General features: G+C 43.9%; 1 protein-coding gene and 1 non-coding gene across 2 annotated transcripts in view; both read left to right on the plus strand.

Moving 5' to 3' along the window:
- Nucleotides 1-13,070, plus strand: part of CKAP5 (cytoskeleton associated protein 5) — a 98,581-nt gene that overhangs the window by 81,824 nt on the left and 3,687 nt on the right. Inside the window, exons 33-42 of the mRNA XM_065402314.1 lie at nt 1,901-2,073; nt 3,290-3,463; nt 4,127-4,247; nt 5,034-5,213; nt 9,299-9,486; nt 10,366-10,441; nt 10,929-11,117; nt 11,196-11,333; nt 11,858-11,941; nt 12,040-12,199. Coding sequence (XP_065258386.1) covers nt 1,901-2,073; nt 3,290-3,463; nt 4,127-4,247; nt 5,034-5,213; nt 9,299-9,486; nt 10,366-10,441; nt 10,929-11,117; nt 11,196-11,333; nt 11,858-11,941; nt 12,040-12,199 — 1,483 coding nt within the window. The remainder of the gene's footprint in view (nt 1-1,900; nt 2,074-3,289; nt 3,464-4,126; nt 4,248-5,033; nt 5,214-9,298; nt 9,487-10,365; nt 10,442-10,928; nt 11,118-11,195; nt 11,334-11,857; nt 11,942-12,039; nt 12,200-13,070) is intronic.
- Nucleotides 4,302-4,412, plus strand: LOC135878814 (small nucleolar RNA SNORD67). Its single transcript, XR_010561421.1, has one exon. It is a non-coding gene; the product is annotated as a small nucleolar RNA SNORD67 (small nucleolar RNA).

Consider the following 13,070-nt stretch of genomic DNA (forward strand, 5'->3'; position numbering starts at 1 on the left):
ACCAGGCCTTAACCTACTTCGCAGAAAGTACACCACATTTGCTAAATTTTACAACCCCTTCATTTTTATGTGCATGATGCCATCTAATGCTATACTTTCATTTACCCTTCATTAAATTCAGTTCACACTAATCTCCCACTTAACTGCTGTCATTCCCCATGGCAAGAAGACCCCGGTGCCCCATTACTGATGCAATTTATGCTATGCAGTGCTGAAATGAGACATCGTGTATCTCTCAAGGTCCAGATGCATCTCTTCCTTCTGATCACACACGGGTCAGAGAGGGGCTTCCATACACACTCAAAGGGTTACAGCCCCTCAGATCACCTCCTGTCAGTCGCAGCTCTTCCAAGTTGCTCCAACTGATTCTTCCACTGTTCAGTGCATTTACACAGTAAATGCAGCTGGAGGGCATGCAGATAATTCCGAGTGACTAGTGACTATTTCCAGCTTGGTGGGAGGGGAGGTGTGGAGTTAGTTGCCTGGGCACGCACCTTAGCTCTTCACTTCCTGGTTTTCACAAATTCAGGCTTTGCTGAACTTGATGTTCTCGAAGAGCATGAAATACCACCAGGCAACTTTGACTTTGCATAAAGTTTTGTTGTCAGCAAGTTAAGGGTTTCCCTACTCTGTGTAACTAAAAAGGTTTGTGGTTTGGCAGTGAGACCTCTCCCTATCCATTATACTCGTCTAATTGGCTTGCCTTCCCAGCTGGTATTTATAGAGTGGTTAAAACATGGAGTTTGTGTACATGTCTGTGTCTGCACTGCTTAGTTGTGAAATACAGCATTCCTAAGAGTGTGTGCAAGTGTTTGGAGGTCCTACATGAAGAATGTTATGAGGTGGGAACCAAGGCTGCTGCTACCTTGTCCCTTTTTCCCCCCCTCAAGGAAATAATAGAAGTTATTGGAATGAATTTATTTTGCTTCAGTCACTTATCCCTGGTAATTTTGCTCCCTATGTGAAGCAGTCCCACCTAAGTTCTCTTATTTTCCTTCCTCTTGCTTGTCCATTAGTGTTTTGGACTACTCACCAGAATGAGCAGTTAGTGTGACTATGCAGAAGCAACACTTAATCTTTCAGTCACCTGTTCTTTCTCAAAAGCTCTGTTCTCAGAATACCAAGGTTTAGCAGAAAGAACTGAAGTAGCTGGACCTCCCAGCCTCTTATAATCAGCTTTGCATGGTCAGTGCCCCAAGATTGCTGCTTGTGCAATCCCAAAAGGCCCTGCATTTCTAGAAGGGTCCCGAAGCTCAGTGTGATGGAGAGCACATCTGACAAGTGTGAATATGCAGAGCCAACATTCAATCAGATTATAGTTCCCAGTAAGTAACTTCTTTTCCTGAATCCTTTTAGTAAGTTTATGAACTTACCTCTTCTCACTAGAAGATATGGGAGCCCAGCTCCTTTAATGTAGCTTCAGCTTGGATTATTCACACTTGATACCTTGGAGAGGTTGCAGTGAAGAGGTTAAGAAAGCACCTCTCTTCTTTATAGGAAGGTGTCAGCACTGCCTGTACTTCTGCCTGGGGTCTTGAATGTGCTTTTATTATTCTCCACCTTGTATTGCAGGGGTACTCTTTGCTAAAACTTAATACTCTTACTTGTATATCATAACTACTAGCTGTAATTTCTCAACCATGAAGACCTTAGAATCTGGAGGACACTTCAAATAGATTCTAACCATTCCAAGGTTAGTCATATTCAGGGCCTTAAGTTGATGGTCTGGTTGCTTCTCCAGAGGAAGGAGGCTAAATGTTGACCTCTCCTTTTATCCCATAGCACTATGCAGTAACTTCAGATGAATAGAGTAGGATTGTGTATATCATAGGTGGCAGCTGCAATTCCTAAAACATGTGCAGAGTTTGCAGACTGAACTGAAGTTGTCTTTCTCTCACAGCTTTCTGAGAAAGACATGAGCATGCTGGAGGAGAGAATAAAGCGGGCTGCTAAGAGACCTGCTGCTGCTCCAGCAAGGCAGGCAGAAGAGAAACCTCAGCGTGCTCCGAGCACGAATGCTAATGCTAGCGTGCTGAGGAAGGGACCGGCTGAGGACATGTCTTCCAAACTCAAGTATGTAATGAAATAGTTACGGTTTTCTATGGCTTCTGCAGTGTATGTGCTTAGAACATGTTCTGCAGTGTTACCTTAGTTCTTGTAGTCATTGTCTTTGCATGTTGTGAAAACTGTCTGGGCAAATATTGTAAAACAAAGTGTTTGTTTGAATCTCTCTTCATTGTTTTGTCTTGTCTGTCTGTCTCTTGAATCCTTTCTAAATGGTCTTGTGCCTTCTTTCACTGCTTCTCCATGGACAGAATTATGTATCGCACTTATAGGATGTAAGTACTGTCCACTAACCTCTTGGTAGCAGGGCTCTTGTATCTTTCTAACTTCTGCCTTAATCATTCCCTCTGAGTGCCTGACTTTTTATGCTGGCCAGTTCTAGGTATTTGTAAATAACTTAGACTAAAATTACAAGAATAGAGGGCTTCTACCAAGAGCAACTACAACCCAAACTGCTAGCAGACATGGCTATTCCATGCTGGGCAGCTGCTGGAAATATTAGGAGAACTCATTCCCATGTGTTGCATTAAACTTGGTATTGATTGGAATCCATTCTTAATTTGATAGGGCCAGTGTACAGAGGCCAGCTAGATGAGCATTTTGAATCTTAGAGCTTGGGGCTACATACCCATACTACAAACAAAGCTTAATAACTGTACCTTGCACCACATGTCAGTGTATTTTAGATCATTCTGATTTTTGGAGAAAAGGCCCCTGGTGAAACTTATGTAATATAGATTAGATTCCCTTTAAGTGGAACATTCTAACATGCAAGTGTCTCAGGATCCTCGGGGAGTCCTGGATGCTGACTGGCTTGTCAGGTTACTAATTCAGTTAGTGTACCTTCTCTTAGCTGTGGTAAAGAAGACCTGAGCTTCAGTAAGATGTCCCCTCAATGCCATCTTTGGTGCTGGATCTCAGTCATAGGCAGAGCAGTGCATGCCTGTCACAACTTCACTGTGGTCTATAGTGGGCTGTAGGGAAAACCAGCAGCTTCTCAGGTGAACTATGAAAGCAAGTAATTGGCAGCTACTCTCCTGACTTGCGCAAGCCTTTACTGCTAACAGCTGGGGGAACTGTAAAGGGTTCAATTAGAGGACTGAATAAAATGAGATCTGCAAAATCACGACCTTGATATGAGAGCTTAGGACTACCACTGGATGCTAGTGTTACCATGCTGGCTTAGTGTGTATAGACATAAACACCTTTCTTCTGGTTTCCATAGCCAAGCCCGCAACACGAGTGGCCATTCTGAGATGACACATACAGTTCCACGGGAATTCCAGCTGGATCTAGATGAAATTGAGAATGACAATGGCACAGTTCGATGCGAGATGCCAGCACTTGTACAGCACAAACTAGATGACATCTTTGAGCCAGTCCTCATCCCGGAACCCAAGTGAGTTTAAATGTGATCCTGCTTAGGTGAAAGCCAATTGAAACTGTCTAGAACAGAAGTGGGCAAACTACGGCTCGCAGGCCACATCTGGCCTGTGGGATCCTCCTGCCCCGGGAGGCTCACCCCTGGCCCCTCCCCCGCTGCTCCCCTCCTCCGCAGCCTCAGCACGCTGTGGCGCCGGCACAATGCTCTGAGCGGCCAGGCAGCACAGCTGCAGAGCCCGGCCTGACCCAGTGCTCTGTGCTGCGCGTGGCGTGGCCCAGCTCCAGCCGGGCAGCGCAGCTGTAGCGCCACCAGCCACCAGTGCACCAAGCAGCGCAGTTGGATAGAGGGCAGGGGAGTTTGGGGGGGGGGGGGTCAGGTGCCCATGATCTTGCTACACAGAGGGAAAGGAAGCCTGGTCTCATGGTTAACGCATGGTCTGAGTGAGATTAAGTTGTACTCTCAGTTCTGTCCCAGGTGGCTATGTGATTAAGACACATCACTTAACATCTCTTTTCCATCCTCTGTAAATGAGAATGAAACTCTCCTCACAGGGATGTCTGTGAGGATGGATCCCGCTTTAAGTATCTTTGAGATCTGACTGGAAGGCACCAGTGAAGTGCAGGTTGGAACTATTTTTCCATGGAGAGTCATAAGACCTTTCCCTTCCCAACTGTCTAGGATCCGTGCTGTGTCCCCACACTTCGATGACATGCACAGTAATACAGCTTCCACCATCAACTTTGTCATCTCCCAGGTAGCCAGTGGTGACATAAATACTAGTATCCAGGCTCTGGCACAGGTAAGTGGAACTTTTAGTTGGCAGCTACACTGCATTGAGCTAAGGCCAGTAGTCTGCGAGAGTGATGAGTTGCACACTGGTGGTGTTGCCATGTCAGGTGATGTGGTCACCACTCAGAATCTCCCTGATGACAAAGCCAAGTGCACAGGGGCCATCTGACTCGCTAATTCCATAACAGTTTTCCATCAGACAGAACGTAGGACGTGTTCTGTAGGTGGGAACTTGTACTAGATCATCATCCATATAGACTCCAGCTCTGAGCTGGTGATGGCTGTCAGTGATGATGAGATGGTGGTGGTGTCTTAAGACTCTTCCTATTTCAACTTTGCTTTTACCCTGACATACGTTCAGGTTACTGGATGACTCACCTCCATGTTGTGCCGGTGAGGGTTAGTTTTTGATGAAACTGCCTTGCATATCCCAAGTGTAGGAGTTGCATGCCCTGACTCATAACCCTTGAACCATTCTGTTAGGGAGCGCCATGCCCAGAAAACTACACAAGACCAATAATTACAAAATCCATAATATAAGCTCTTGCTCACTCAAAATTTTGCACAGTTCCATGAGTATAGGATACAAGTCCTAGCTAAGCAAGGGATCACTAATGCCACTGAATGTACTGGGATTAGTTGTAGAAGTGCAAAGTCACTAATTTTTAGATGAAGTTTTAGAAAGCAGATATCTTGACTAATGGAATAGTAAGTGTGGGGGAAGCTAAGTTAAACATTGTTCCTGTACTGTTTGCAGAGGATCAACTTTAATATGTCTGGGGTGTTTTGCTCTTAGATTGATGAGGTCCTCAGACAGGAGGACAAAGCAGAAGCCATGTCTGGCCACATTGACCAATTCCTAATAGCTACATTCATGCAGCTCCGACTGATCTACAACACACACATGGCAGATGAGAAACTGGACAAGAATGAGATAGTCAAGCTCTACAGCTGCATCATCGGGAACATGATCTCGGTAAGGCAGTGAGGAAAGGGAACAAGCCTTGTGCAAGTGGATGGGTGGAGATGAGACTATGTCCTGCACTGGCTTTGCCATCTAGTGAATCTTGTTTAAGAAGGCTTCTTTCTAGTTATGCTCTAAAATGGCTCATTTGGAGCTAGTCTAGCAACAGCCCTGTGCAGGAAATCAAATTGGGTACAAAGTACATGAGGCATAGGGGGAGTGAGTGCTTCATGTCTGTCTCCAGCCAATGCTCAGATTAGCTGCAAGCATCCTGGGACAATAGGGGTTAAGGAATCTTATTCCAAAGAGGAATATAGTTAGAGACACCCTCTGGATGGTTGGTGTGATGTATAGATTGAGCTTTGTGTCTAGTACTGTACAGAACATATGTACACTCATTGTTTTATGAAACTTGCTGATAAATGGTAGCCCATTCCAAACATTATTTATACACGAGATGTTGATTGAATGGTGAACTTTCGTTCTGCCACGAATACCGCGGCTGAAAGGTTAGTGATTGCTACAGTTTGGGTTGTTTGTCTTCAATTGCTGAAAGTTTCTAGACTTGGTTTCTGTCAGAGGATAACTTTTTTTTTAAACTTTCTAATATGGCACAGTTATCTGAAATGAGGCAGTGGCAAGGGGGAAATACTTTCCCTGTTGCAACAGCTTGTGACCATCCTGAATAACTCTAGTGCTGAATTTGAGCAGGGATGAGGCCTTGTCTAAAGGAAGTACCATTGACTACTGAAAATGGCTTGTAGTATCCCTAGTCAGGGGATTGGGAAATGTATTTTTGTTCTAGCATTTTTAAGGCCAGAAATGACCATTAAGATTTAATCTGACTTCCTGCATAACACAGACTGTAGAATTTGTACATCAAGCCCAGTAACTTGTGGCTGAACTAGAGCATGAGGTATGGTACAGTCTGGATGTTACAGTCTTCCAAACATCCTAAATGAAAGAAGGCTGAGTTGTATAGGTCTGCCTGACTTCAGTGTATGGCGGAGAAGGCATAGACTGTGTTACCTTAATTCAGATCCCTTGTGCATATGCATTATGATCACTAGTTTTTGTTTTTGTTTTCCCACATCCAACACCCACCTCGTTCAATGCACAGGATGGGTAGTGATCACTTAATGATATGCTATTATTTTTTCCCCTTGTTCATTGTGCATCCCCATGCCTTCTTTAGTGCTCACTGTTCAAATTTTGTTCTTAAGACAGAATTATTATTTTCTTTTGGGCATTTCTGTGGTGCTCATCACATAGTGTGAGTGCTTCTCAAATTATTAATTTATTTTGCACAACACCCCTGAGAGAGATTGGGGAGCGGGGAGAGTTGCTTATCCTAATTTTACAGATGAGGAGCTGGGGCACAGAGGAATTTGAGATGTCTAGTCCTGATGTTTGAGTATATGTAGCATTGTAAAGTACTTCATATAGTCAAAGCACAGCTCCATTGAATGCAATTGTGAGTGTGCAGCGGTTCTGCAAATTAGACCCCCAAGATCTGAAGTCAAGCACCCAAAAAATGAGGAACACACAATTAGTGACCGCCTGTGAAAAGTCTGATTTAAGTGACTTGCTTAGCATCACATAGGAACTCTATGGCAGAGGTGGGGACAAAATTCAGTTTTCCAAGCAGCATTCAACTGCCTTAATCAGGAGACCATCCTTTTTCTTCCTGCAATCCTCTGCTTCATTTACTACACATGTTTTTACAACAAATGAAGCAGAGGTCCTATAGACCAGTGTTTCTCAACGACCGGTCCATGGACCAACGCCAGTCCCTGACAGTTTAGGAAGGCAGCAAGTCAGTCCCTGGTATCAAAAAGGTTGAGAAACTCTGCTATAGACAACAGTCTCCTTCACCACACAACCCTGATTCATTCCCACAGCAGGCCCATCCTGTGGAGGAAAATATATTTTGATCATAATGCATATGCACAAGGGGGCTGAACTAAGGTTGCAGAGGCATCCTTAACTCTGGCATGTCCTAACTTGTAATTAGAGCTGGGCAAATAATGGACATTTTTGGGTTTGTTGGCAATTCTGAAAAATCAAATAAAGGTTTTCAGTTTGGGGTTGAATTGAATTGAAATAAATAAATAAATATAAATATATATATAAATATATATATATATAAATATTTTAATCTTTCAGCCAATCAGTCAAAACTAAATTTAAAAACAAAATTTCATTTCAGCCTGAAAACATTTGTTTAGCTATTCAGTCATTTTTGACAAAAGAACAGGAAAACTAGATTCACAAAAGGGCTGTAGGAAGAGGTGGCAGTAATGCCTTCCTTTATAAGCTTTTGCCCAATGGTTAGGACACTCACCAGGGATTTGGGAGACTTGAGTTCAGTTCCCCCTGTTTTTGCCTGATGTGGAGATGAGATTGGAACTTGGGTCTCACGTGTGGGAGAGTGCCCTAGCTGCTGGGATACGCTGATGTGGGTCTTAACATGGGACAGCTTCAAGAGGAGAGATTGTTGTTTATAAATAGAGTAATTGGAGCAGGGACTTGAACCTGGGTTTCCTCATCATAGGTTAGTGCCCTGTCTACTGGGCTGTGGAATCATTCTCTCACTTTACCTGGCCCAGTGACTACCCATTATCATCATGAGTATGAATGACAATGGTAGAGGAATGGTGAGACTTAAAAAATTTTTTGGTTCCATCCAGGCTCTGGAGGGGAGTATCCTCTGGTGGGCACAGGCTCTTCTGCCCCAACTACTCTCTTTCAGTCCTGTCTCTTTCCCCACCTTTTGGCTTATTGTCCGAGCTCCATTCTCCTCACCTAGACACCTCTCAGCCTCCACTTCTTCAATCTAATGGGCTCCCAGTCCCTGTCTCTTCTTGCCCAGCCAGTCCCCCTGCAAGTCTTGTCCCTTCTGTGTTCAAATCAGGCAGGCAGGTTCCTTCTCTATGCTGCCTGGGCACTAGCTGGGGGGTCCTGGACAGTCTCCCTGCTCTGTTTAGAGACCTGGACCCAGCATGACCTACAGTAGCCCAGAATAACTTGGCCAGATTCTGGTGGATTTTCACAGGGATTCTCCCTGCCAAATTTCATCCCCCGTCCCAAAGCATGGGGATGCTCAAGCTTTTCAAAGGATAGGTCACCAGAATATTTTAACATGGGCAGAACAACTTATTTTATCCCTAGCTTTGTTCTTGGAAACGGCAGAACCATTTTGACTGAAAATTTAAAAAAAAAAAAAAAAAAAAAAAAAAAAACAACCATTAATTGGAGGCAGATAGCTGGTATGGAAAACTTCAGCCAAAACAGGTAAATTTTGGCAAAGGTGCAACTGAAAACAAGGGCTTATAGCGGGAAGTATTGGGAAACCTTAAGTGTTGGTACCAGGCCCACCTATGACTTTTTTCTAGATTCTCTGGCATGCACGGTAATGCTTCATGTGTATCTAAGGTTGAAGGAAAAATAGCATATTGCAGTATCTGAAAAATAATGTAATAACATAGTATCTTAATGCATACACATAAAGAAACACAATTAAAATGCAGTTCTATTTTAGCTGGTGCTGTCTGTCAGTTTGTTGCATTGCCACCAACAATAAAGGTCTGCAAGTCAAATTAGCTCCTCAGGGTCCAGTGCAACTTCATTTTTTCCCCCCCCACGGGTTTGCACAGGTAATAGAGTTGCTTTATTTTAACCATTCTTGACACAAATGAAGCAGTAGAATCTTGCTTCTCCCTCTGAGCTGGGTTGGCTCAGGAGGGCCAAGAGTAGGAAATATAGTGAATCTCCATTTTAGTCATTGAAATCAGTAGCTCTGACCAATACACACATGGGGAGTAGATCTTTTGGGGTAAGAAACCATTTTTACATATTATGTTTTCAAAATAAAACCAACTAACGTTTACATGTACAGCCTTAACTTCGGTATTTCCTGCCTTTGAATGCTTGACTCTATAACCTTAATATTCTTCCCATACATTTTAATAGACTATATAAACACTTTGTGAAAGAGGTGCATTTTTAAAGAGGGAGTTGCAAGTAGAAGCCCAGATGAGTCCCTAAACTAAATGGTGCATGCTGAAGAAATTTCTAATCCTGGCTTTGATTGGCAGCTATTCCAGATGGAGAGCCTGGCTCGGGAGGCCTCCACAGGAGTGCTGAAAGACTTAATGCATGGCCTCATTACATTAATGCTGGATTCACGGGTTGAAGACCTCGAGGAAGGGCAGCAGGTCATCCGATCAGTCAACCTTTTGGTGGTGAAGGTTCTGGAGAAGTCTGACCAGACCAACATATTGAGGTAAGTTAGTCTTTGCTAGAATCAGAGAAGACACAAGTTCTCTTCCTCTACAACAGTCCTATACCACATATGAAATACCACGTCACTGTTCGTGTATGTGATTTCAGAGAACATGGCTCTCCAGTCTGCTTTTACCATATGTTAGTCACTGTCTCATTGAGTCCTCTTGCAAGACAATGGCCTGTCAACTAAAGTGGTGAGCAAAGCTGGCTGTAGAATAGTTCACCTGGCTACTGAAAAAACAAGCATATCAGGACAGTAACTTTAGCTTCTGGCCCTGAATCTAAGGAAATGTCTACATAGTAGCTGGGAGTGTGCTTCCCAGTGCAGGTAGCCATGCTAAAAATAGCAGTGTGGCTTCAGCTGCTCAGACTAGCCACCTGAATACAAACCTGCCTGACTCCCTTGGGTACGAACTTGGGTGGCGAGCTTGAGTTGCCACCTGTACTGCTACAGCCATGCTGCTGTTTGTGCACGCTAGCTCAAGCAGAGCCTGTGAGTGTCTCTCTAGGCTTGCTGGGAAGCATGCTCTCAGCTGCTGTGTAGATGTATCTAAAGGGGCACAGTTAAAACTAAATCACTGTCCAAACTATATCATTGGGGTAAAGTTTTACAATGAACCATTCTACAACTTAAACTTGTAGTCTGTGTCGTTGGACTGTCAGTTGAACAGTTTTGACATGGTATGTTCTGCAGAAATTCAGCTCTCCATTTTTATGGAGCTGATAGTAAGATATTGGAGACAGGGAGGAGGTGCAGAGTATTGTGTGAAAGCTGAACTAGTTGTGATCTGTAGTCCCTGGTGTGATGTTCAGTAGGGCGGTGTTATTCCAATCCCTTTATAGCATTTGCCCATCTAATGCTATTTGTTCTCTCCAGTGCCCTGCTTGTTCTGCTCCAAGACAGTCTGCTAGCAACAGCCAGCTCTCCCAAGTTCTCGGAGCTTGTCATGAAGGTGAGCCTATAATGGGGGTTGTGTACTCACTTGGTCCTTCTCTGAAGTGTCTGTTCCTAATCCAGACTTGTTGGTTCAAACAGAAACAAGGTACTTTAAGACCAAGTTGGTGAACACAACTTTAAATACTACTCTAGCGCCTAGTCTAGATCATGTTAAGATAAAACTTGCCCCATCTATGCTAAGGTTCTAAAACATGCTAGTTAAAATATTGATGTGTTAAACACCCCTTATCCTAGGTTAGACATACCCTTAGTGAGATTAGAAGCATCCAGCAGGCCCAGAGCAGTGTGTGAAGCTCCATGGTAGTGTACATACACTAATAACTCTGTCAATCTCCTGCTACTGGTAATGGAATCAACAGCAGCACTTACGCTTCTGGGCATCTAGCTCCAGATACTGACACCCTGGATACAGCAAAACTTGCAGCAGGAACTCCCCTCTGACTTGAGCAGTTGGTTCTTCATAAACTTTTCTTTCTTTCCAGTGTCTGTGGAGAATGGTGCGGCTTCTTCCTGAAACCATCAATAGCATCAACCTGGACCGAATCCTGCTGGACATACACATTTTCATGAAGGTGTTTCCCAAGGAGAAGCTGAAGCAGTGTAAAAGTGAATTCCCCATAAGGACACTTAAGACTCTGCTTCACACTCTGTGCAAGCTGAAAGGGCCCAAGGTTAGAGCAGAAACCAGCTATGTGCTTTAATTTAAGATGCTCAGGCGGTCTTTAAAGTTTTTATTATGTCTTTCTCAGATCTTGGACCATTTAACAATGATAGAAAACAAGAATGAATCTGAGCTGGAGGCTCACCTGTGTCGAGTAATGAAGCACTCCATGGATCAAACTGGAAGCAAGACTGATAAAGAGACAGAAAAGGGGGCTTCTCGCATAGTAAGTAACATGAAGTTAACAGTGGAGGTAGAGGTGGCAAATGGACTCTGTTCCAAGAAACAAGTTCCTAACTAGCTCCAGTCAGATGTGAAGTTAGGTTGCCCACTGGAACATGTGATCAGTGTCTGAAATTGGTCCCTCCAATGCTGTGCCTCTGAGATGCATTAAGGCACAATAGTACCCGTCTTGCTTGCTGAACATGAGCTCTGATAATGGCTGGTCCACTAAACTTTAACTGTGGCCAGAACAGGCTTTAAATGGATGTCTCCCAAGATGAGACTTCTAGTCTGATGTGTCATCCTCTGTACCTGACATCCGTATAAACCCCAGTCTTGTAAAAGACCGTTCTTTTGACCCAGCTAGCCTGTGCTGTTGTGGGTGTGTCTGTCTGTCCCTGAAGCTCCACAGCAGCTGGTAGGTCCTTGGCACTTGAGTGTATTGTAAATTGTTTAGCTAAGTATCTCTAATTTTTTGGGGATACCACTTTAAACTATCTTTTTCAGGAGTCTCAATTTCTTTCTTAGGATGAAAAGTCTTCAAAGGCCAAAGTAAATGATTTTTTAGCAGAGATATTTAAGAAGATTGGCTCCAAGGAGAACACTAAAGAGGTGAGTGCATTTTTACCATAGGAAGAAGGGGAAGATTATACCACCTCATGTGCCTACTGCAGTTTGGGTAACACATGGAAACTTTCCTCCTTCCCCAGGGTCTGGCAGAGCTGTATGAATACAAAAAGAAGTATTCTGATGCAGACATTGAGCCCTTCCTGAAAAACTCATCTCAGTTTTTCCAGAGCTACGTAGAACGAGGCCTCCGGCACATTGAGATGGAAAAGGAGGGCAAAGGACGCATTCCTTCATCTACAGGTACAGAGCTTCTTGGCAACACAAGTGAATTGGCCTGGGGACTTGGCATGCTGAATCTAGCTATAATGTGGCAACTGTAGCTGCTCCCATTAAGTGCCACTATGTTTGAGAGCCTTATGGGCTTCCAAAGTGACGCCCTTATTCTCTGAGCACTCGTTCGTGGCACATTCATGAAGTCACTATGGCACCTGTTGCAAAGACCACTCATGTTTTGCCACTCACAGGGAAGGTGCTGTGGTTACCTTACCGAACTAGGTGGGAAGAGATAGAGGTAAAGATCTGAAAGGACTTCAGTGCACATCATTCTGGTCATAGTTAGAGAAGTCACCCTCTAAAAGAAAATTCAAAAACTTTTACTCTGTCTAATGGAGTGCAGTGCTCTGGAGTCCTATGTTGAAGGCCTGGCAAGCAAGCGATTCTTGTTGCAGTAACTTAGTCTGAAGATCTCCTTATCCTAAGCTAGGCTTCCTTGGTGAAGCATACTATCAGGACATCACAGTGGCAGCTGCAAAATTCTCTCTCTTCTTTTAGGGCCGCTAAAATAGTGTCATAGGATCTTTGCATGAAACTGTCAGACTGAAGCAAGGCATAAACTTCGTAGATTTCACATCAACACAGCAGACATAAGATATAGCTTTTTCTTCTAATTTCCCCAATCTTGGCTAGGAATAGCCTGGCAACCCTTAGTAGGAGCAGTCTATATCAGGTAAGCTGTTAAGTCACCCTGTAAATGTCCCAGGAAGCCAGGGGATAGTCACAGTTCTCCATTCAAAGCTCGGTCACCACAGAGGCCTGCTTAACGGGCTATCTTGTTTACTAGATCCTTGCTCCCATAAATTCTGAATTTCAGATGTCTCAGCTTGCTCAGTGA

The sequence above is a fragment of the Emys orbicularis genome, chromosome 4 (genome assembly GCF_028017835.1).
Source record: "Emys orbicularis isolate rEmyOrb1 chromosome 4, rEmyOrb1.hap1, whole genome shotgun sequence".
In the NCBI taxonomy this organism is placed as follows: Eukaryota; Metazoa; Chordata; order Testudines; family Emydidae; genus Emys; species Emys orbicularis.